The sequence below is a fragment of the Egretta garzetta genome, unplaced genomic scaffold (assembly GCF_000687185.1).
Source record: "Egretta garzetta isolate BGI_Z169 unplaced genomic scaffold, ASM68718v1 scaffold210, whole genome shotgun sequence".
NCBI classification, from domain to species: Eukaryota; Metazoa; Chordata; class Aves; order Pelecaniformes; family Ardeidae; genus Egretta; species Egretta garzetta.
The window spans coordinates 867,818-894,121 of NW_009258218.1; the positions used below are offsets into that span (position 1 = coordinate 867,818).

Below are 26,304 nucleotides of genomic sequence, written 5' to 3' on the forward strand. Positions count from 1 at the left end.
GCACTAGTTATCTAATTCATATTTTGTACTGCCTAAAACCAGGATACAGGATTTACTTTATACCTCTATATAACATAGCTTCCCTATTCCCCTGTCACTTATGGGAATCACCTCCTTTTCTTTACCAACGCACTCTATGCTGTCTTACTTCAGGGAGACTCAAAAGAAGAAGGGAAGAAAAAAGAAAGCTGCCAATAAAATGCTTCTTTCTGTTAGCTAACGGAAAAAAAAATAGTTACATTTTTTAATTGTTGCTATATCCCTGATTTTCCTTCAAACATTTGGTTGGGCTACTCCTCAAAACTTTGTCTTTAATATAGTTCCTCCATTCTTAGTAAGAACATGGAAGTTCTGACATCTCTCCACATATATCCAGCGTGTGACTCTCACACTTTCCCCTTTTAAGAAAATCTTTACAAACTTCATACACATCTCCCAGCAGCATACTAGAATTTTAGGAATCATATTAATGTGGCCCCTACAGTAATATGATTAAAAATAAGAAGACTACAGAATAGGACTCCAAGATAGCAGTGTCAGCATTTGAAAATTTATACAGTTGTGCAAGCAGCAGCTTAATGGAAAAGAAAACTCAGGAGTCACTTTCATAATGGGTGACATGTTATTGATTATAGTTTATACTGCTTCTATTAATATAGGGTAAATCTAAACTTGATTTGGATTAATGTAGTTTTGTATACATATGCCATTATGACATATTCTTTACAATGCATTAAAATACATAAATAAAATTACCGAACTATCCAGGTATCCATTCCCATCTGTATCATATAAGCGAAACATAACTAAAAAGGAAACAAAGAGAAGGAAACTCAGTTAGAAAACATAGTAACAACATTATTTCATTAAAAAAAACCCAAACAAAACCAAAACACAAACCAAACAAACCCGAGTTTCAAAGAAAGGACAAACATTAACATTTTCCTTTAATGATCACAGTAACTGTAGACCCACCAAACACTTCGTATCATGTGAGAGGTTCACTCAGCGACTACCCTGCCACAGTGCCTCCAACAAGACGTATTAGCAGGACACTGCAATTGCACCTTTTCCACATAATCACTCCAACAGCTAATTTGGTCTGTGAACTTAATTCTGGTTCCTTCTAGAGGTGATCTGTGTTCATGGTGAGTACCACCAAAAGGCCCTTCTCTGTCATCTCACCAAACATAGGATGACACACAACTGGTCAGGCAAATGTTGATAAGCTTGCTTAACTTACAATGCTATTTTACTCCCTTCATTGCAGCTATGACTACTCAATAGTGATATTGCTTTAGAAATGCTTTCTGACTGATGAAATGAAATAGAGGATTATTATTTGCAGCCAAATAAAACAAATAAACATTCCTCACAGACTGCCGGCATGACTCCTCCAAGGACCAGGCTTGCTTCATCAATTTGGAAATGTATTCCAAACATTTTGGGGAGCTACCCAGACAAGAATAGATGCATTTTGACAATATCCAGAAAGAATATATACTTTCAAGTTTGTATCATTGCTTGATTCCAGCCACAAGAGCAGGTATGTCCACCATTACCAAGACATTTCAAAGCAGCTTACTCAGCTAATCATATACTGCATCAGACTGCAGAGTACAACGAAGCCTGAAGCTTTGGTAAGATTACTGTTAAAAGGCTGAAAATGAAAACCAAAAGCCTATGAAAACCTCACTCTTTGTCCCTACTTTCTGGACAGTTTGTTAGAGCTCTGAAATCTAAACATCATCCTCTTGTTATTTTTTCCCCCTAGGTCTATTTTCTAAGGAATAAGACAGCCCATGTACAGGTGGTTCCAGGACACAGTGATGCCTTGACTGATAGCAAAAAACAAGCAATCTGCTTAAAAACTCTCTTACCAGATGACTTTGGAAACCAAAAAACAAGCAATCTGCTTAAAAACTCTCTTACCAGATGACTTTGGAAACATCACTATGACCTGTTCAACAGTGAACAATCCCACCACATTGAATCCACAGCAACTGCTGTTACAGTCCAATAAATTCTGGAAGCAAAGCTTACCACAGTTTTCAGGAAACAATATAATGAGAAGTGAGAGTAATTTCTAATTGCTAAGAATTTCAAGTTCAGAAAGAATTTGATTGCTTTTGACTTACGGCAAAACATATTTAACTGTTATATGGATTGGTTTGCTTCCCTTACATCCCTCACCTTATTCCCAAGTTGTTCACCTAACTGCGGGGAAAAAAAGTACGTACTATGCATCTCTACCACTTCAGCAATTTTTGCCACTACATCGCACCACTGTTAAGAGCTGTAATATAAGATTGAAGATATTTACTGTAGTACATGTTTCAAGCTACACAGGTCCATTATTCATTAGTTATAAGCTAAGAAAACCTATAGAAATATCTTTAATCGCATGTGAATTACACTGCAGAAATGTTTCAGTGTAAAACAACAGTTAATGCTAAAAGCCACCAGAGATTGGCACTGCCCCTGCTAGTACACTTTTTACCAAAGCTGCTCAAAGCACAGCAGCTAATATTATCTGGCAAAGGTACGACTAAACATTCACAGTTTCCATAGGGGTTAATCACTGAATCACTCAGTGATAAAGTTCAAATCATGTGGTTCTCCTTCCTCCTCTCCTGTGACTGTAATGCACTGGTTGAAAGAATGTTCTACAGTTATCACGAAAGCAAGTTTCAGCATCTCCCTGATCTTTACCCACTCCAGAGAAGTAATGCTTACAACTTTTTTTTTCTTATAACATGAATCAGTAGTTTTAATCAGTCATTTAAAAACAGACATTAGCATAATTATAAGTGTTTCACCTTTGTAGCAAACAGTCTCTCCAATTACATATGTATTGGGTAGTGAAAAGGCTCAATCTGTGTCTTGGCTAGACTCTGAAAAACTATGCTACTGGTGTGGCATGCAATCTCTTTTCTATTCATACCCTTGCTGATTTAACACATTCTAGCATAAAAAAAACAACAACAAAATGATAAAAACAACTGAACAAAAGTTCTGATGCAAACTACAGAACCCAAGACAATCTTTCATATTTCTTTTCCCTTCCCCCTACCTGATAGCACTGACTTGGCCACTCAATTTCTATTAGTAGACTGCATACCTTTTGTAAATAATTAAAAATGTATTAAAATAAAATTACCAAGATGAGATCAGTTACTGTACTGCTATACTTTCACCTGAAACCTCTGGACTTCTGATCTTGCATATGAGAAAAGGTGGTAACCCAGAAGTTCCAAAAGTTCAAAATTATATTCTTTTGAGAAGAAATTAGGGAATTCATTCTCAAAAACACATGCACAAACAAGCGCTGAAGGTACTTTCTATTTTCACCAGCACATGGACTTCGAAAAATGTAAGGTTTGTCACTCTCCACAGAACCCTGAGTGTCCAAGAACTGTATAGCATAGGAAAAAGACAGACTATAACTAATCATATTACTGCAAAAATGCAAAAGAACAATGTGGCATTCTTGAAACTTCTGTTGGTATGAAAAGAACAGAAACAGAATAACCTGGAGAGAGTCTTGATAAGAGGAACTGGCAAAAAACCCCTCCACAGCTCATAATCCTTTTTTTTGAGTTTCTGTTCATAATAGCGGAGAGAAGTTTGAGCACTTATAAGCGTATTCCGTTTGTAGAGCTATGTACCTGTGGAAGTCATATGTTTCCTCCATATGTCTAATGCCCTTCATACTGCCTCCTGGCATTTCTCTGAACAGTTTCACAAGACATATGTCTGGCATCTGTGGTTATACGACACTTTTATAAAAAACACATCATACTAATTCAGGAATGGCTTGTGCTGATAAAGCCTCGTGTAATTGTGAGCTAAAATAACTTCTGCTGTTGAGGTCATTAAAGGAAGAAAGGTTGAGCTATGAAACACCTCTGTTCAGTTCTTAGGAAGTACCCTGCATATTTACAAGGGGTCTTTCTTACACATTCAAGAATCACAGTTTGGACACCAGCAAGCAAAGCTTGGTACACGTTGAAGATGTCCCTGCTCACTGCAGGGGGGTTGGACTAGATGACCTTTAAAGGTCCCTTCCAACCCAAACTGTTCTATGATTCTATGTGAAAACAACATGGAGAACAGAAAATGGTTTCAAGTCTACAGGTTGAACCACAGGGCATGAAGGTACTTAACAATGCATATACACCTTGAACTATTTGCAATATGACCTTTGAAACAGAACTTAAATTCTTCCAGTGTATCTCTGCCAGGAAAGTTTGGGATATTCTTTATATCTCTGTATAGTCCCTATACAGTTTACAAGTTATAGATATGCTGAGCATGTCAAACAAGTGAGGTCACAGACCTCTAGAAATACGCTGTTAATAGGTTAAAGAATCCATTTATCTGCTGGAGTATTTGTACATTATGAAAATCCACAGATCATATAGATCCAAAACCTAAACACTATTTCCTCTTAGTGTATTTTGTCTTAAAAAATCCTCCAGCTTGCATCAGATTTTATTTGAAAGCACCACGTCCATGTTTTGTTTGCCATGAGTCAAGTTCTAAACACTCAGCTATGATTCAGAGTGTTTACATATTATGTCAACAGAAAAAAAAAATCATGTTTTGAGATCAGTATTAATATTAATGTTGGCAACTCCAGAATAAGCCATCCTTTTTTTTTTTCCACTCCACCGCTACTAATTTATAATGACAGTCTTTACTGTCATTACTACTTCTATAGCAAGACCTACTGCTATAAAATTATGTCAAAGGGTTAAGTTGTACCATTAATTTATAAGCACAATTCAACTAAAATCAACAGGGAATTCTGCACACTAATGATACAGTATATGCCAAAATTTAGACATTAAAAAGTGGCAACAAGTGGTATGTTTCAACTCTGTATAACAAAGTAGAAAATAAACCTATATAATAACCATGTCCTTAATTATATGTAGTAAATGCAAATGATCTTGAATATACAAAACATGTAAGTACTGTATGTTTATTAGATCAGGCTCTCTCGCTCCTAAATCATATAGATCATTTGTAGTCTTTTGCCTGTGCAGTTCCTGTTGTATGAAGTTCATGGAATATCCTCCTACACTAAAATCATCACCTGCTCCTCTGTCTCTCCCCCTTTTCACTGTACCAATTCCTGACAGCAGGGGAGGCAACTGATCTCCATTTCATGCTATGCTTTGTGCTCTGAAGAGCTCTGACAAGACTTGCATAACTCACTGCCATAAAACAGTTATTATACTGTTAGTTGAATTCAACCCTAGGATCTTAGTTTTCCTGTGCTCATGTTCTGAATGCATATTTACACATACATCCTCATATTCTAATCGTATGATACCAAACTGGTATTACCAAATTTGGGGATGATTCCTTATAGTCTGCTGAGGCAAAGGTATCTGTGATCTTGCAAAGCAGTCATTGTAAGCTAACTACAGGCAATGAAACATCAAGATGCTTCATCAACATACAGTCATCTAACCTTGTAATGAATTTCTCATTCTGGCAGAAGCAGCCTATTGTTTGCATTTACTATCATATTGAGTATTTACATACAGTATTAGAGTCCGATCCCATGGTTCTTTTATAGATTGACTGTTTATCTATATGGAATTTTAGAAGCCAGTTTTCCAGAATGGGAAAACACTTTTTTTTTTTCCCTTTGATTCACAGATCAAACTCTCAGTTACTTTTCAAACAGGTAGAGGTGTTGAGCTTTAATGAATCAAGCCCCTAATTAAAAAAAAATAAAAAAATAAAAAAATCAAGTAATTTCTAACTTCCAGTGTCAAACACTCATTCCCAACAGCGGTACAGACTTGGATCATTCTTGGCTCTTCTGTATTCACTAATATTATAGAACCCATGGCCTATATTAACAACTAATCCTTGTTTGAATTAGCTTGCTTTCTGCAGACTATTCACCACTTTCATGTATCTCTAAGCACCCTCAGTGTATTTAGTTTGTTTTTCTCAGATCTGATACTAATCAAGAGATGGCAGCAGAGAAAGGGTTATTTTAACTGCAGAATGTATGATCCTTACTTCCCATTTTAGCATGTGCTAGATAAAAAGAATTCAGTTAAAATCTCATCAGATGGATACTATTAGCAAGAATAAAAGACCATTTCTGCAATAATGGTCATGTAGAACCATATTTTTATAATGCATCTACCCAAAAATCAGTCTTCAACTCAGAAAATTTAGAAACAGAGTTTTTGACAATTTGTTGTAATAAATATATAAAATTAACTTAAAAAAAAGAACATACATTCTAGCTTGTCTTCAGGTCTTCCTCTTTCTAGCAGTGACAAATAGCAAACAATATCTTTCAGCTGGATCATGTCTGGTACATGTAAATTGGCAGGAGTAGGAGGTCGGGATGTAGAGGTACCTTTGTTAAGTCTCAGACCTGGAAATAACACATAGCCTTTGTTACTCTTAACATACGATATAAGCAGAAAATTAAAACATAACTCTTGCATACGTGCATCTCTGTTTTATGTGAATCTCAGATGACTTCTTAATTTAAATATAAATGTGAAGTTTTAAAGAATTCATGTTCATAGTTTATCCAGCAAAGGCAGAATTAGAACAGTAGTAAGGTTTTAAAATATTATATGGATAAAGCAAACTATTGGAAAAAAATCAATTATGGGACTGGCATAACCCTTTTTAAAATTTGTGTTGATCTGATGTCATTTGACAACAAAAAAATTGGTGAATATTTTTATTCTACTACATTCCATGTTAGTTTAAGTATTAAAACAATCCCTGACCAATGCTGCATATACTTCCTGGAGTTTGTAGAAGCTTCATCTAACTCATAGATTGACATCAGCTACACTAATTGAAGAAGTTTTAGTGTCAAAGAAAACTCTGACAATACCCAGTGGTGTAGTATTCCCAAAAACACAGGCAGGTGTGTGTCAGAGCAACATGTATTTAAAACATGGAGGCCTGGGCCACAGACTACTATGAAAATAAACATAGAATTTAAATAGTAGTCATAATAATTGCTCAAACATTATGATCAAGAGCAGTTCCAGTGTACCACTTGGAATACAAGTTTCAACATTGCCAAACTTTCTGTTTCTAGAGAACATTAATATGCCCAGTCCTGATCATATTACTGGAATCTGCAGGACCAATACAAAGAGGAAAAAAAAGGGGAAGGACAGGAGAACACAGAGAAAGCAGTAATAAAACTTTCTTTACAAGTTTTTTACATTTCTCACTGACTTTAGTGATGTTGAAGATGAAACTTTACAAAGGATTTACTGTTCTGAAATATTTTCTAACTAATTCAGAACATATTCGTCATTGCACACATAACTTCTCTCATCCAGTTGTCCTGGACAAGTTAATTACTGTAGCGAATGGAAACAGAATTCTGGTGGGGTTTCCCCCCACCCCGCCCCTTGTTTTTATCTTGAAAAACTTCATTACAATCTGAAGACATTTTTCAGGCTGATAATAAACACTGAAATTAAATATTTAAATTAATAAACATATTTAATAGGACAATGTTCTACTACATGAGCTTGTGTGTCAGTTAAGTGCCCTTAAAATTAAGACATTATAAAATGTTAATCAATTAAGATGCTAGCTTCTATCACACAGTTTACACAAATAGTTCACATTGCAGTCTTATGTGAATTTTATGCACAGAATAAAGAGTACTATAAAACCTGGGCTAACTCGTCTCAAAAATGTACAGTCCTGAAATCCAAATGAAAAGGCATACAAATTTTAAGGTATCTTTTAGCTTATCATCAGCTGCAAGGTACAGGTTAAAATTCTTCTTAACCTTCTTAACCAGAGGTGAGAGAGGGTGGCTGCAATATGCTGACTTACAGTTGGACTGACAGTGCTGCTGCTTACCTGGCATCTGTTTCCATCTCTCTTCAGACACCTTAACTGAAAATACAGTTTATAAACAGACATGAGTGGACCAAGAGACACTAAGTAAAAAACAGACACATATCAGAGATATTTATGAACCCTGCTACTTTCCTTGTGATCTTCTCTAGCTCTCTTGTACCTTTCAATTTTCCAGAAGAATGTCAAATGTTTCTGACAAATTTATTTCCTGGTATGGTCAGGTTTTTTCACTATTGGTAACATTTAAAAATTACTAAATATCCTAAAACAAAGATTTCTGTAATTTTCATCTGCACATCAAAATGTACCAATGCACACTTTTCCCTTTAAATGCTACAAATTATAAAGATGGAACATCTAGTTTAAATCCCATGCAATTGAATTACAATATGAACGGTGTATTTTCAAGCACAAATAATTCTTGCATGAGGTGAACTGAATTGTCTCTCTGAATGTGCTTTGGATATAACAATTTATCACACAGTCCTGGTATTCCACTAAATACATATGGAAGACTACTAAACTGGTCTCACATTACATTATTTCTAAAGTCCTTACTAACAAAGAAAGATGAAAATCAACTACAAACTGGGAAAAGTGAGTGAAGGAGAAAAAAATGTTAGGAGGTAGCATTAAAGTAAGAAACTTAGCATACAGTTTAAAACAACAACAGTAATAATAACAGTAGTAGTAGTAGTAGTAGTAGTATTTTACCACACATAAGAATAAATTCTATCACAGAGAATTACAGTGAAAGTGAAGAAAGCTGAGTATGGCCTACACCGGGCAGAATTTAGCTGTAAATCTGGCAATGACCTAAACCCAGCTGTTATCATTTCTACATATGAAGTGTTAAAACTATAGAAATACACCACCAGAATTGTAAAAGATGATTTTTTGAAATAACAGTAGTCAGACAACATATGTAAAAACACAGCATAATAAAATATGCACCACTAAATGGCAGCTGCTATTGGAGTTATCAGGCAAAAAGTGTTAAGTGTAAAAGATTACAAATTTTGGTGGCTGGTACAGTGCCAGTTTATTGCTGATGCTACTCATTGATGAAAACATGACAAAAACTTCAATGAAAAATTAAAAGTAATGGAAGTGGAAATGAAATTTTGCTGCTGAGACTTTATAGGCAACAGAATCTATACCCATAGTTGAAAACAATGCAATGCTGAAAATTCATGACATAGAAAATATACCCTGCAGCATACAGTAAAGCATTCATTTAGACATGCCCTTAGCGATTCTGTTGCAAAGCATCTTTAAGGGCAGGGGACTGAACCACTGGTCTAAATTACTTGCCCAAACCCATGAGTAAGTCATTGTCAAAGCTGTAATTAGCAATAGAAGGTTCCGAATACTCCACACAAATGATTACACCATAGTCTACTAAGCCTACTGCTCTGCACATGGAACCAGTCTAACTAACAACAAAAGCCCAAGAAGTTGGAAACATACTGTCTACACAGCAGATACTTGTGGAAGGAGATGTGTCCATGGCAGTTCCAATTAGAAAGGATTAAAAAAAGATACCTGAAGAATTCAATTCAAATGAAAAAGAAAAAATATATGAAGAATCATATCCTTGATGTGGTAAGCAAGCTTTGCTAGCAGAAAAATGTTTTTTTGGTTAAATACAGTTCATGACTATTATATATATACAATATAATGTAATAGAAGATGATAATGTAATGTGGGCTTTTTGGTTTGGTTGGTTGGTTGGTGGTTTTTGACAGGAAATATAAAGCTAAGTGGAAATAACAGATACTGTAAACTTAAATAAAGAAAAATACTGAGACCCATCTATTTAACATAGTTGAGAAAGCACACACTAAAATGAAAAAACAGGTCAGACTCAATGGGTGGCATCTGAAAGCCTAAAATCAGAATTGTACACTGAGGCATCTATGGAAATCTAGTGCTTGGCATCTGCAAGAAAAGCTAATACTTCAGCTAGTAGCACTTGTACCAAATTCACAACTTCTGGATGAGGTGAAATTTGAAGACACCTAATCTTCATATAAAGAATTCAGGTGATTAAGTACCCATCAAACAACTTGGTACCTTGCTCTAAGTGCTTGATTATCCCAGCTGTTCAAAACATGCAATTTATTTCATTAGTCAAGCTTGTGCTTTTAGCTACTGGATTTTGATCCCAAATTGCTAAAGTGCTAAATCAAGTATTTCAAGTTAGAAAGGTAACCTTAAGTTTCTTCTACAAATTTTCTTTGAAAGTTTTATGTAATTTTGTAAGTTGACAGTTTTTAACACTATTCTGCTTGGAAGAATTTTAACATATTATGTCCTCCAAACTCAAAATCACTTTTATTAAAAAATATTCAGTTTAGCATGAAAATATCAAAATGCATTAAAGAAGATCCTTACATTGGGAAAAGAAATACTGCTAACATTTATAGGAGATTTCAAATATCAGTAGCTGATAAGTATGTAGGATTACTAATAGCTGCATCACACCTAGAAAATTAAGAGAAACAGCAGTAACTGGGCACAGAATCTGTAGAGCACCAGCAGGAGCCTCCTGCACAAAGCTCTGAAGGCTTCTAAATGTTTATACAGTAGAATAGGCAGCAAGCTCATGTAACCATAGCAATCTGATTAGCATTAACATGACAAAGACTGTCCACTTGGTGTCTCAGCTGCATCATTATTGTGAATGAAAAAGATGAAACCATTTAATTTCCATTTGTTTTCATGGTATTTCTTGTTCACGATTGAGTTAGTTTCTCCAATTTCAAAAATATCAGAACAAAAAGAAGAGAAATAAATATAGTTTAGAATTCCACATATTTATAGCTACTAGAAGTAAAGTAGCAGGAGGAGGGAACCTTCAGGTCTTGTATTACTGTGATTTTATTACTTACCTCCAGAAAGGTGCTGGGGTTTGTTTTTTATTAACGGGCTGCAGTGAGAGATTTTGTTGCTAAATGATGTAAAAAGATGCTCAATGAAATCATCTGGTAACTCTGCCTCCAGAAAAGTCTTCATGAACAGCTTGAACCCCTCTAAATCAATTGTCTAGAGTGAGGGGGGAAAAGAAAAAGAAAAAAATATTTTGCAAAAACTATCATACTAATCCATCAAATAATATTCTGTTAACAAAAACTTTAGACTGTCTTTGAAAATACTGATTTCTGAAGATACAGCCTGGTGTACCTATTCTTGAAAGTGACTGATTATTGAATTAAGTATTACTTTGAAAACTCACAGTATTGCTACGACAGCCCAGAGCACAGTGTAAGACAGCCCAGAGTAAATTCAGAGCACTTTTATCAGGGCCCTGGAATTTAAGTTCCATGCTCTCTAGTTTCTTGATTAGAATATGGCTTAATAGCGCATACAAAACTGCAACCAAGGGCACCTACGGAGCAAGTCTTAGCTTTTCCCATAATTAGGCAGACAACAAGCAGGGGTTTTTTGGATGCCTAATTCAGGGAATTGAAGGCCTCCTGCCTTTTCCTAGGTGGCAACACTTTTTGCTGGTATTTGTTACAGAGAAATTAATCACCCTGTCTTAAATAGATTCTAAGAGTCAAATGAGAGTGCTAATACACGCAACATTATTTACTGGGGAAAAAAAAAGTTGTTGATCGGAAACATGTGTCATTTAATTTAATATGGTTTTGCTTTTGCCAGCAAGGTAAGAGCTGATTAATGAAACTTCACTGATGATTTCTCCTGGTCAGACAGCATTGTCTGTCTTAAGTAATACAATGAATCATATAGTCACAGAACATCTCAAGTTGGAAGGCACCCATAGGGATCATCAAGTCCAACCCTCTGTTCCTCTCAGGACTACCTAAAACTAAACCAGATGAGTATGAGCATCGTCCAGATGCTCCTTGAACTCTGACAGGCTTGGTGCCATGGCCATTTCCCTGAGGAGCCTGTTCCAGTGACCAACTGCCCTCTCAAAGAAGAACTTTTTCCTGATGTCCAACCTGAACTTCCCCTGACTCAGGTCCATTCCATTCCCTTGTGCCCTGTCACTGGTCACCAGAGAGAGGAGATCAGCATCTCCTGCTCTGCTTCCCCCCTTGAGGAAGGTGTAGGCTGCAATGAGATCACAGCAATGTAAAGCATTATGATCCCATTTCATCCTGCTAATATAGAACCCCTGAAGATAAAGGTGTCCTGAAATATATCAAGACAGCTTAAGACAATTTCAGTTTTATCTCAGAAAAAACTGTGACACAACTGCATACTTATCAATGATGCTACTCAGTTACATATATGATTTTAAAATAGCTCATAAACCTGTAAAACATAGTGTTGCTGTCTTCGTTCCTATATCAAACAGGACAGCAACTTTTCACCATTAAATATCTAAGGGATAAAGCCACATTGTACCACCAAATTGACTTGGAGACATTTCCCCATACTTCAGGAAGACTCCATATCTCCACAGAAAACCCTAGTGCAACTCCTTTAGTTCAGTACAGTGAATGCAGTGTTAGGAGGGAAAAGGCTAGCAAGAAATCAGTTTGAAACAGTGCCAGAAAAAGAAAACTAAAACTAATTTTTCAAAGTGCCTCAGTGACTTTGGAATCTGAGTCACAGTATAAATAATTTTACAACGACTTTAATATCATTTCAACACTTTGGAGCAGAGATTTCTCTCCCCCCCTTTTTTTTTTTTTTTTTTTTTTTTTACTATTTATGAGATGTAGAAAATTTATGTCCACATGAAATAAGGTGTTTTCCATTAAGGTCAAGACCTAACTAACCCAGGGTAATGTTTTAAATGTGTATCACTGTCCTTGCTAGGGACCAGCAATGCAGACTGCAAAATTTGTCTGATCTTGTGCAAGTCATTACTATTAGGAATGCAAACTTGGCAAGAGGGCATCTATGCTGAGCCTCTAATCCAGAACACCTCATCCGAGAAAGAAAGTTCAATGAAATCAATTTACCCTTTACCTATCGATTTACCTCTTACTTACTGAACACAAAAATAGCAGACATTGAAAAAAAAATTGCCTCCACAAGGCTCAAGCTGGGCATAAAATGGAAATAATCAACTTGGACATGGACTAACTGTCTTTGTCTCATCATATAGTTTCAGCTACTCTTCTACCTTGGCAAATCATACGCTGTTTTACTCATGCTACAACCTTTATGGTTTTCCTCAATATTAAAGTCACTGACATTTAATTCACTGGTTATAAACTATGAAACCACAATAGCAAAAGGATTTGTATAAGCATCCAAGTAAACCAGTCATTAGTTTACACCATATATATTTTTTATCTGCAAGCATAACAAATACATTAATCACTAAATCAACTGACTTTAATAATGTGAAATTCCTTTGTTAGACTGTTCATTAATGAAACGTGTCTTAGCTATTTCACTAAATTACACACAAAGAGGAATAACCAAGTGAAAAAGGAAAACAGAAAAACAAATTATAAACCCATTTAAGTTAAGGTTTTTGTATGGACATATAAAGTATCTATTACATAAAGCTTTTTATATTTACCTTGTCTGTGGATTTTATGTATATACTGCCAAAAATATTCCTTGAGTTTACAGCTATCTTAGATTTGTAAACTGCTGCCTCAGTGATACTGGTCCCCCAAGGTGCCAGCAACAACTAAATCCCTAATGCTACTTTTTTTTTTTTCCATGCACAGGCTCAGAATTATGCCTAGGTAGAGATGTGAATTAATAAATTAAGTTAAACTTATGTGTTTCTTTCTTCCTGAAGACTCTTTCTCAAATAGGTTTGAAGTTTTCAGTATTTTCTAAAGATGGTCAGGTTATCATTTACCCCAGTGTCCTCCAAAGCAATTGTTCTAAACTGCCTTATATTTTCTGGCCAGGAAACACAACAGATATTGAAGTAATACATGATTTGCTGCCATGTCCATTTATTACATTTGACACCTTGACTGCCACTGACTAAGGTGCTCAGCAAAGGAAAAAAGAAAGTGGGTGGTTGTTCTATAAGGTTGTTCTACATTCAGATTTCTTCAGCTGCAAGTGCTTTATCCTCTCCTCTCACATGCTCTGTGACCTGTATTCCCCCAGGGAAGCAGCAACATTCATACAACCAGAGTTCAGTCGTTGCATACCCAAAAGCTTTCAAATTATGCTGAAATTTAGTTAGGAGCTGGTCAGTACCTTGAATACACATCAGAAATGTTCATAACAGCCCAAAATGCAGATGCAAAACCACATGCTGTATCAAACAAATGTGCACCAACAGTCCTGCCTAAAGGAGATCTATGCATACAGCCCTGCGATTAGGTTCTTGCCTGCATGAAAAAAAACCCCACAAAATCCGTGATTCTAATACTCCAAAGCTGAGAAATATTTTCAAGACGACCTAACATACTTGGTGTAGATTATCCTATTAGAACTGAGTAATCCAGTCATTTCTGGAAATGTGGGGGGTTTTTAAATGTTTATACAGTAAATAGCAAAACTGAGCTAGACTATAGCAGATCTAGGAGCAGTTTAAATTATCCATCTAGCTTTCCAATGAAAAAGGGGTGAGCTTTCAAAAAACACTCACTTTACTTCCAGTGCTTTCTCTATAATCTCTCTCTCTCACTATAATATACATAAACCATTACATATTTGTAAAAAAATGGAATATTTTCTTAAAAATAATCCTGTGAGGACAACTGTAGAAGACTTATAGGTGTTAAGAATGTTATCACCAAGTAGAGGTTTTAGTACTGAGTATGGTTCATTTAGAACGGAACACTTAAAGATGCAAAACATTAGCTCAGCTTAATTTAAAATAACTTTCATAGAAGAGAGAACAACACACAATATTATGAGCATTTCTCTATTCTGCAATTATATAGTATTTTTATTTTTTTCCTCATGGAACTTTACCGTTCATGCTTCGGTAAGTAACTACCCTTCCTCTAATTACTAGCATTTCCCCCCACCCCCAGCTACTTTTCAAAGGAACCACACAATGTTTTGGTAACCAAAAAGACAAAAAAAATGAAAGCAGAGGACATTAATCTTCCACAGTAACCATGGATCATATTTGCTATGCAAACCACAATATCTTCCTTTTAAATCTGAGTTGTATCTGAATTTCTCAGATTAAAAGATCAATAAATTTTGGTATGGTTTGAAAATAATTTATTTCTGTTAATGAATTTGCAAGCATTAATTAAACAGTTCAGAACAATAATATCAGAATAATATATAAGCCATAATGGTGGATGTTGTTTTCTTAAGTATGCAGGCTAACTGCTTAATTTTCAACAGTTGCTTAGCTTCCAGAAGCTCCAGTTGAATTCAAATTAACCAGAGAAAGAAGGATTTAGCATTTCAGAAGGCATTTTCCATGGCATTTCCCAAGCGAGGGGATAAGAGCGTGAGAGGATGTACCAAACTGACTACAATTAACCTGGCACATGAATTAATTCATTCCATTTCACAAGAGACTATCAGGGCATAGGGAGATTATGATCACAAGTTTAGGGATCACAGGAAAATTTTCAACATAACTGGGAGATATATAATGACATGGTTGAAGCAGCCAATAGTTACTCAGGGGAACATGAAAGAACTTCCAAATCATTTGTCCTAAATCTTCGGAGGAGAGAAGGGGGAAAAAAGAAAGAATAAAAATCTGTTCTGTTTCAGCTTTGATTCAAATAAAAAAGGCACCAAATGCCTTGCCTGTAGGTCACAGAGAGGCAGGTGGTTTTATATTAATCATATATAAGTGGATTCCTTTTTTTATATGTTAAACAACTGATTTACCAAGTTTACTGGAACTCCTTTTCTCATATCTTACAAAAATAAACTTTACAAAATAAGACTTTTTAAATCTTTATAATCTTCTATATTATTGCATAATAAAAACTCATTTGGGAATGAAACATTTTGATATAAGCCCAGAGAAGTACACATTCAAAAACACCATCAAGTTTTCAGCCAATTTAATCCATAATATCCAAATAAAATTAATTTTACTACTGTTTTTAGAAGACATTCTTGTTATTATTATTTCCCATTTATAGATATTATCAATGTTTCTAATTACCTGAAATTCAAAAACAAGGTATATATCCACCTTGGAGAACAGGAAAGGAGAAAGGGCAGAAGGCAGAAGCAAAACCGAAGTTTTAACTTTCAAATTCTTTTTAGCAAATAAAATGCATCAACCATTAAACATTTTTTTAGCTTTTCTGAAAGCAAACATGAAACTGGACTCACTATGACTCAGTGCAGAGGAAAATTAAAAATATGCATCTTTTTTACATTATAAATTGTCAGAGACAATCCATAACATTTAATTAACCATCCACAAAATTTCAATCCCAGCACTGAACTGCCAAGAAGAATTTAATCTGTAAGTATTCTTTTTCCGTAAATCAGATCCACACAATAAACTGAAAAAGAAGAAACAGAACAAAGTTTATAATGAGTTCTAAAGGACTGACTGAGCACAGCAAGAAGGTTCTGGATTTGCCTCACTGCATCCAACTATGTAACCCAGCAGATTACAGAGAAAGGCATCCTAAGGAGTCTTTTATGCCTAAGAAACCTCCTACTCAATTTCATAATTGTAAAACCAAGCAGCTAATTACAGTCTAATGAGAACAATATGGGTCAGTTCAGAAAAGGACCGAAGATGCCTAAAGCTGGACATCAGTATTATATTGATGTCCTTATTGATACTGGGATCTTAAAGGACTCTCAGGTGCTACTAATCCATAAAGCACTTATACTTGATAAACCCTTCAGTTTTTTTACTTTTTCCTAAGGTGTCCACAGAATTCTTTCTGAACATGAACAAAAATGTTACAGCCTTCACGGGATTGAATATGTCATTATTTGTCTCACACCTAAAACAATTAGGGTACACAAACCTGTGTTATCATATCTCACTATACACGTTCAGAAAAAAAACCAAAACCCAAGCCCTAAAAAAAAAAAAAAAAAAAAAAAAGGAACAGTGCACCAAGTGCAGTGCAGGCCACCATTTCCTTCTGGAAGCACAGAGAAAGTGACATATTTTCACACCTTTTGGGAAAAAAGGCTCCTGGTAAAGACACCTCTCCAGTGGGAGTTACCTTGGCTGAATTCCCTTCTTTGCCTAGGGAAATTCAAGTTTGTATCTCTTTCTCTAGAGGGTATCCAAATATCAGAAAAGAACTGAAGATTCACTGAGAGGAAGAGAGGTTTCTGTATGTCTATGCCAACAAAATGATTAAATATTTACTTGTAGAATTGTTACTAAACAAATTACTGACATAATCCTTTGAACGAGGAGGTAATCTGAATATGTTAAAGAGATCAGACTAGTCAGGGAGATGTTTCAAAACAGATATCAAAATGCTTCAGCTGTTACGGCAGTACTTCTGGTACTTTTAGACACATGGAAAAATCTAAGGTGCTTAGGTAAATTTTATATAAAATGGCTGAGGCAACTTTTTGATTTCTTTTCTTTCTTAAATTGCAGTACCAGAGTTGGATGCTAACTTCACTCAAAGTGGAAGTAACCCATTTTGGCTCTAAGCCTATGCTAAAAGAAACAGAACAGATTTATGTATTGCATATATATAAATATTCATGTATACATACTATTATATACAGTATTATTTATTAAAGGAAACAACAAACAGCAATTATAGATCGTTCAGAGAGATCATCCAGTGCTTCTGGGACTATAACATGTCATCTCACATGTTGTATGTATTTTACAATTAAATTTTGGCAAATATGCATTAGTTCAAAACACTTAACAGGTTTCTTTTAATGTTAATGTCATGAACAGTTTACATACAAAAAGTTCAAATTCAGTGCAAATAACTCACTACTACTTTCTTATGTTTAAGAATAGCAGATGCAGTTTTTACAACAGTGAAACAAGACAGACCGATCTGTCTTATTTCCAAGCACTACGAGAACATTCCTGTTACAATGCCTGACTAAGCAAATACAAACAGATTTGCCCAGACCTTAAGTTTCAGCCAAATTCATCTTGTTAAAGAGCCCATACCCAACCATGGGGTATGTGTTGTGGTGGAAATTTTTCTGAAGCTTATGGCATCCTTCACAAGTAAGCTATATATTATAAAAAAAAAATAAATTAGGATTTGCTCTGCCAACTCCCATTGCTTTGAAGAAAGTAATAGCCCATTAAGAACCAGGATAAAACAGAAATAATTAGGCCAAAAATTACCTCATAATAATATTCTTGGAATAATATAATAAAAACCCATTACGCAAGGAACTCAGTAACAATGTCTGGTAAGTATTGTAAAATATAAGAATATAAAACTAAAACACTATCTATATGGATATACGAAGTGGCAACTGCAAAAGGTAATACCGTATAGCACCTATTTCATCTAAACTAAAATTATGGAGAGAGAGACGATGCCACTTAAGGACAGACTAGAGTATGTGGGGAGGTAACATCTAAGCCAGGCAGGCCCGTGGGGAAACAGCAATGTCCATCAATCCTTTTTCCAAACTTGGTAGCACCTCTGTCCCCACTTTATCTCTGCTCCCTAATTCTTTTCCTCCATTCTGGCAGCAGGCAAGGAGGCATCACTGGGTAAGTGTGTAAGGGGTAGGAAGGAAGGCTGGAAATGAGCTACAGACCCCAGATTTGGACTCTTTGAGATATTTCAACTGCATCTAAAGGCAACTGACTTGCAGTAGCTGCCAGACACTATTAAGGAAAATGGTAACGGGGCAGCCGAGGAGGGGTTTTTTGAGTTATAAGGAATAATCTGCACTCGGTAGAAGAACTGTAGTAAGAGCTAAAAGAAAGTCCCTCTATAAGAAGAGCTATATTTCCCTCTTCCCCAGCTGCTAAAAGCTCTTGGAAAACTCCTTAATGGCTTTGGCCAAGCATTCCGAGATGCCTTCCTCTTTTTCTGTCATAATACGATTAAAAAGCCAATTCTGTAGAAAATTCTTTAACCTGGGCTTTTATTCTCCTTCTTCGCCTCAGGAATCTGATCACTAGCGTACCCTTTTCAACATACCACAGGAAATCCTATGACGGAACAGTAAAAGCAGACATAAAAAGACACATACAAACAAATGATGATCATTGAACTAGAAAAAAATGTTACTAAGGAATCTTGACTGCAGAGCTAAAAGTCACCAGTAGATTAGAGTCCTGGCAACTGACAAGATAAATAAATCATGTTTTTCAGGATAAACTACATTTTTCAAGAGAATGTCCAGGATGATACTGATTCATGTAAGAATACTCAACTCTGAAGAAACAAACTTAAAAATATTAAAACTAGTTTGGTATTTTTATAGGTATTAAAAATCCTTCTTTAATCTCAGTTGACAAAGTAATCTGGAATTTTATTCTTCTGTCACTGCACAGAATACTACAAAACTCACAATAAAATGACCATTGCTTTCTATAGTGCTATCATGACTGCACATTTCTTTGCAGTCACCCCATGTATCTCATAGGTATGTGATGAGAAGCTTTTTACCCTACTAATACCACTAGAGCATGTATGTATCTTACTTCTCTTTCTACTCTACACCAATGGCATAAAGCAGAGCTCTTACTTCCCACTCTTCAGTTCCTTTTGTATCCCAGAATATGTGGGACTCCAGGGAAAAAGAAATGGAGGTCACTCTATGCTTAATATCCTTAAAAAAAAATCTCACGTTACTATTATAAGAGTTCTGTTTCTTCTCAAACATTCACTGATAAATACATTATACTAATTTAGTGCTAGTTCATAGAGATTGAGTCTCTAAGTCCCAGAAAAAACAGGAACTCAAGGACTGATTTCCAAGCAGCAGCTATGACCACGCTTGGGAAAATAACAATTTCAGGTGTTTTCTAATTTTGTATCAGACATTTATAGACCAATACTCAGCTGAAAATACAGGGACTGCTCTGCTCTCTGATTTTCTGATTATGGCTACAACGGGTTATGGAGGAGCCTTAAAAACCTGATTCTGCCCAGACAGCAGAATGGCTTCTAGCATCTTGTATGGCATCCAAAAGAAGGAGGCTGAACTCTGTCTGCATTGCCAGGTTAGCAGGTCATAAAATCTGCTTTAGAAGATCTATCCTGCCTAACTGAAAGCACAGGATCACCTCTGTGAATTCCAGACTCTTTGCAGAGAACAGAAACCTGTCCTTCCACAATCCAGAGCAAAGGTACAATATTCTGCTCATACTCCACTACAGGCTAAATAGGACTGATCTCAGGTGACTGGTCATATACAACAATGTTGCTTTCTACTTTCTTAAAATTGATAACGTCACAAGATTTCCCACAATTTATCTGTTTTCTAGTGAAAATCTGCATTGATGGGAGCTGCGGAAATATGCACATGGGACCCATAGGAATCATAAGCAAGAAGACACAGGAAAACATAAGCCAACAATTTGACACACTGCCAGCAGTTTTCACTGGCCTCTTATTTCTTACAATATATGAAGCACTCATACAGCTATTGGATCCCCCACACCAATTAAGCTTTTTCCCCCCTGTGGTATGCAGAAGTTAATATCCCTTAAATTATGCATTTCAGGCTGGGGTGTCCCTAACTATGAATGTGATTACAGGTAAGGCAAGGCAAGCCAGCTGTGGGAACTCATCCCTTGTTCCTCCACCTCACAGAGCAGAACTGATGCATGCGGTGGGGTGTGTGGGGAGAAATGGGGAACTAGTGAGGAAAAAAAGAAATATGATACTGTGAGTATTTGACTTCCTTTCTCCTACTGCAGTTAAGCTGTGCAATTTTGTAATTTGCTCTCCTGCTTTTACCGATGGTACACAGAAATATAACATCAAGAAAAATCGAAGTGTGCATATTATGCAGATGTATGTATTTATGAGTATGTTCTGTGCCACCACACACAGAACTCTACATGGCATAGACATCACAACTCAGTATAACCTGATACTGAGAATACACAAAACATGGTTTCTCGGTGAAAAATAGGATATATACAAGTAAAGCAAATTTTGCATTTGTTACTGTATTATAAAGAAAACTATTCAGAAGTTTTAACTATGCCATGTAATATTTTAAATCCTACCATATTAAGACATTTGAAGAGAACAAATAATTTATTCAGAAAAAAATGGCAGCTTTTGACACAAGATCTACCCTATCACGAAACTGCAATAGAAGAGGTTTAACTGCCTCCTGTATTCTCCTAGCTGGTGTAAATACAACAACCAGTTCTGCTGGATGACATGTAGAAGGAAGGAAGAGAAGCTGTATCACTCCACTTTCTTTCTCCTCACAAGACGCAAAAAAGCAACTTATTAATCACCTCTTAAGAAAAGAGTTGCCATTCCAGATGGGTCAGGACAGGGAGGGGTAGAATAACAACTCCTTTTATTCCTCCCCACCACATTGGTCACATAAATGGGAACAAGGCATGATCTAGTGTTTGGAATTAATCTCCACCCATAAATGCTTTTATAATACCACATTTTCTTTGTGTTTTTTTCTTTTTTTTAAATTTGTACAAAATACTTCAACATAAGCCATTGGTTTTGTCGGTTTAAGGGAAAAAAAAAGAATGTAAGGGGGGGGAGGGAAATAATTCATTTCAGCAGACCTCCATGAAATATAGTTTTCACTTACTAAAGAGCACATTTGAGAGATAATGGAAAGAGAATTATGTTGAAATGTAATTTTCAATTAATTACTTTTTAAATTATGTTGCCTGATCTCCAAATGGTGCCAAAAATGCAGAGTATAATCAGCTTTAATCTACTGACAGTAATAGCTCTGGGTTATTTTTATTTGTGGTAGGTCCCCTTAATTGATCATTTCTTTTTAAATAATTTGTATTGATCCAATATCTGAAAAATGAGCTGTTGAAAAAGGAGTAGATATTACAGGGCCTTGATTGACACATAACGCTATGACAACAATCGCACACATTAATGCTAGTGCATTAGTGACAATTACATGATAAGCTGTCAAAAGCAATGCTAAAGCATCCCCAGTGAAAGTCCAAGTTTTGAAGATTCATTGATTCTGACAATGTTTCAAAACCTGACTTTTGACAAAATACGCGGGGGGAAAAAGCAGAGAACATATAGAGAGGGTTAATAAGCTAGAAACCATGAATTACGTGAGAATGCACATGGTCTTGGTGTTTAATATTTATTTCTAATGTTTGTATGGCAGAAATTAAAATTAAATTTGGAATTCCTCATGGAGATTGCTTTTTGTGCATTAGGGTAAAGTTTGGTTTAAATTGAAAGTCCTCAGCATTTTCTGATCTAAGCATTTGATTTAACACATTTTTTACATAATTAATTTTCAAAGTTCTTGTAACCAAATAAAATTATTTCTTAGGTAAAGCAGCATCCAAATTCTGATCTCCTGAGATGAAAGCTTACAGAAAATAAAAAAATTTAAAGAAAAAAAAATCACATGCTCTCACAGGCCATTCCTACCAAATAGTCCATACAGCCAAATAATATTTGGATATTATCAATACTACAGACATATATAACCGCCAAAATTTTCCATTTATGTCTCCTATCAGAAAAAAATTACTTTGCAATATTTGAGAGCAGCTAGCATGTCTCTTCAAAGAAGTAAACTCAACTAAACATCTGAAAAGGAAATAGGAAGACTCAATTTTTGTGCAATAACTAGATTTGTAAGCATAACCTTGTACTACATTCTCATGTCATTAAAATAAACTGATGCTAATTACTAAAATAAATCTGGAATGTATTCACCAGCTGCTGCAGTGTCATCCCAGTCTTATATCTGGGTAAGAAAAAAATAAAACCTTACTACCAGCAGGTTTTATTTAGTACATGATTATATGTGTGTAAGTATGTTTATCCATATGTACTACACACATAAATATATGTATAATACATAAATTTACTAAATATGGTATATTCACTACACAACGGTAGGATTTTTTTAAGAATAAAGAGTGCTAAAGCACATACTTTTAGAAAGATCTTGTAGCAGATTATCACCCAGGTTTTATTCTACACATATTACCAATGAAGAACGTTAGAAAAAATATACATAATTTATTACACTCTAAAAAAAGTGAAGAGTAGATAGGTTGCATTCTGTCCCAGCAGACTTGGTCATCTGAAAATTACAATTGCTACAAAAGATAGAAAAAATGGCGTAGGTTGCATACTTCAGACTAAAATCAAATAAACCAGGAAAATTAATGAATCCCTAAAAAATCCCTGTGCGCTTTAGCACTACAGTCCTTTATTACCTGTTACAAAACCAAAAATCACTATAGAACCAACACGGCACTCATTTGATGGTTTCAGAATTCTCACTGTTATAAACTAAACAGAATTTCAACATGAAATGCTGTTCTCTTAAGGAAATGTCTTTACCTCTTCTGTTTCGCAGAGTCCAGATACTCATTAGCCAAATACCTCTCCCCTGCTATTTCTTTTGCAACATTACTTCAGACATGTAGTGATCAAATGAAGGCAGAGGGTAATACGATTAAAATTATAATAATTTAAAAAAAAAAAACCAGAAAAATACTTTTCCATTGATGTTAAACAAATCTTAGTAAGCAGTTATATATTATGAAATCTATCATCAATAACTAGCAGAATAAATAGTTGTAACTCCTAATAAACATTGCACCATTGTATGTATACATGTGCTGAAATCAGCATCAATTTTAAATACACATTAATGGCAATATAAAAATCAAGAAGTACACAAAATGTGTCCATTCTGAATTTTTTTCTGTGCTTATTTCACTTTAAGAAAAGACCAACTTAGCTGATATTTCAAATGAATATGAAAATACGAGGATAGCATTTTTCATACTTGATAACTCAGTACCATAACTGGTACCATATTTATACTCTGCTCATGCTGTTAGAGGAGCTGAAATGTTGTCAGGGTAGTCTGTCACTCTTCAAATAAAATATGTTAAAAATAAAACAGACACCAGTGCAACCCGCCACTTTTTTTTTGTTGTTTTTCTTTAAAAATGGTGTAGTTTTAAACAGCATATTCTTTGAAATCAAATGGTCCTTCTGGCCTGAATATCAAGACAGCTTAAAATTCACTATCAACTTCTACCTAAATAGTGATGGTGGTACCCTAATAAACCAAAAAGTAAACTCTTTTTCTTTTAAAATACTTTGAAACAGTATCTAGTGCACATCAGAACTGGAACACAGTCCTTGAGTTAGCCAATTAACAAGCAATGTGTACTAAACAGGTAACATGTAAATGAAAGCAGTACGAGGCTCATAAAGGTCAAACATAAAATACCGTGCAATGCAAAAAAGTAGGAAAAAAAGATAAAAAAAGGATCTTAAGGCAGAAAGGGGAAGTATTCAAAAGGGAACGAAGGTATGAAAGAGGGGGAGATGTTCGCACAGACTGAGGAAAGGAGACAAAGAGACCACTAAAGATCATTGAAAATGTTCAAAACTGAACAGTTTTGCAGCAGAAATTGACTATCTGAAACATTCTACACCTCGGTGCCCTCAACACTTCCCACAGGAAGCAGGCTCACAGCCAGACTGCCAGCATCTCTGCCTGGCAGGGTTCCCAACTCTCTAGGTATCCAGGAAGCTGTTTCCCTAGAAATTCTGCCTAGAGAGCCAGAAAAACACTGAGTGCCCAGTGTCTGAAGGGTAGAGTTTTCTGCTGGTGATACTCACAAGTTGCTAATTTTTTCTCTTTTGTAGCTGGAAAGATACAACATCCTTTCTTAGTCCTCAGTTTGTTACATGTGAGGGACGGGCTTCTCCTACATAATAGATCTCTCCACATCCTACTAACCCTTCTGTAAATTAGTTCCAATTTGAGTTCACTCTGCCCCATCATTTGGTCAAGAGCAGAAAGATGTGGTTTCTGCAGTACCTTTTTATAGAAAATTAAATCTTCCTTACCTGTAGTAGAAATACTTCACTTTATATATCATAATAAGGCAAGTTCTTTACTGTAAATAAGTATCTTCTGTCAGATCAAAGAATCTAACTGAGGGAAACAGCGAAAAAATCCTTCTTTCAATCCATGTTTTTGTGTGCTTGAAATTTTAACTGGTTTTCCACTTACGTCAATTGGCCTAAGATGGCCTAAGACACTACCTTTTCATACACGTCTTGTCTTGTCTTCAGACCACCGTCGCCACAGGTATACTGTTACAATGTCCCAGTAATACATTTCTCTTCTACATGACCAAATCACAAGGATGCTTTGCAATCATCTTGTGTTCCACACCACACTCAGCTCTTTCTCTAACAATGCCGCTTGTCCCAGGGTACACCACACTGTACTCTGCATGAGTGCATTTCATTCCATTTCCATTTACTATAGTCCATAACAACATCAAGCTTTTCCAGTACCATATTCAGGTTTTTTTCCACTTTAGCAACAATTCCCAACTTTGGTTTAGTGAGCTGATTCTATTAGTATTCATCTGCTTATTTTGGCAAAGTTATTGGCAAAAATCCTAATGAGATTAGTCTCAAGAATGGTCCTAAACACGCTGCTTTAACCTGAATACCTTCTCTTTCAGGATCCGTTGCAGTCACACTGTTGCCTTACTAAAAAAGTAATGTTGGTCATCTGAAGAAAACTGAGCCCTTTTTAGAACAGGGAGTACTGCTCTCAGTTACACACCTCCAAAAGCTCAACCGGCCTTTGACCCCAGAAAGTGAGGGGTTCCTACAAAGCTAATCCTTTCAGTCTCTTGACTTTTTCATTGTTCTCATGTTCCGGCTGCCTCTTCCCGGAGCAGCAGAGCAAGGGCTTTTAACACCTCTTTGCTACAAAAAGGAAGAATAACTAGGTCATTTAGAAAACTAGTTCATTTGATTAGTCCTTCCCTAGGTTTTGGGGGTTTTTTTTCATTGTATTTTTATACCTGGTTTTAGGCTACTGAAGCTTCTCAGGAGTAGAGTCTTGAGGTTGATGATCAGCTCTTTAACCATTTTTCTCTTGCAATTGCTGTAAAGTCACAATCGCTTAAAGCACACTATAAGCCTTATTCAAATTATAAAATCTGCAATTTTAAGCCTGCTACATATAAATGGTATTATATGGTTACAGAAACAGTATTTCATTCTTTTTTTCTGAGATATGCTACTGCTATTTAAGAATAATACAAACCTTTATGAGATCTCACTAGTAAGCAGAAATTTCTGTGACAAGTACGGAACAAGTTAATTACTTGCTCTTAACTTATCTTTCATATTCCTCTCAATTAATGTTAGCAAAATTATGTACTGTGAATGACAAAACTGAAATTCACATAGTGAAGAAGTCTGCCAGCAGAAAATGAGTGCACTTTGCTCTCAGCCTTAAATATTTGTTGATTATCTGACAGAATAGCCACATGCAGTATTAATTAAGTGACATCTCAATGGAAGCCTACAAAATAAAAGATACTGCTCCTATGCATAACAAAAGAAAAAAAAT

General features: G+C 35.5%; 1 protein-coding gene across 7 annotated transcripts in view; it reads right to left on the reverse strand.

Annotated features, from left to right (window-relative positions):
* LOC104135121 (diacylglycerol kinase beta) overlaps nt 1-26,304 on the reverse strand; it is a 324,024-nt gene that overhangs the window by 258,752 nt on the left and 38,968 nt on the right. For 6 of the 7 annotated variants that reach the window (XM_035903305.1, XM_035903197.1, XM_035903424.1 and 3 more), the window contains 3 exons: nt 10,779-10,932; nt 6,272-6,412; nt 757-806 (listed from right to left, as the gene is read on the reverse strand). In XM_035903305.1, the coding sequence (XP_035759198.1) occupies nt 757-806; nt 6,272-6,412; nt 10,779-10,932 (345 nt within the window). Of the gene's footprint in view, nt 1-756; nt 807-6,271; nt 6,413-10,778; nt 10,933-16,666; nt 16,685-26,304 lie in introns of those variants that run through there. The other variant, XM_035903483.1, reaches the window with a different exon arrangement.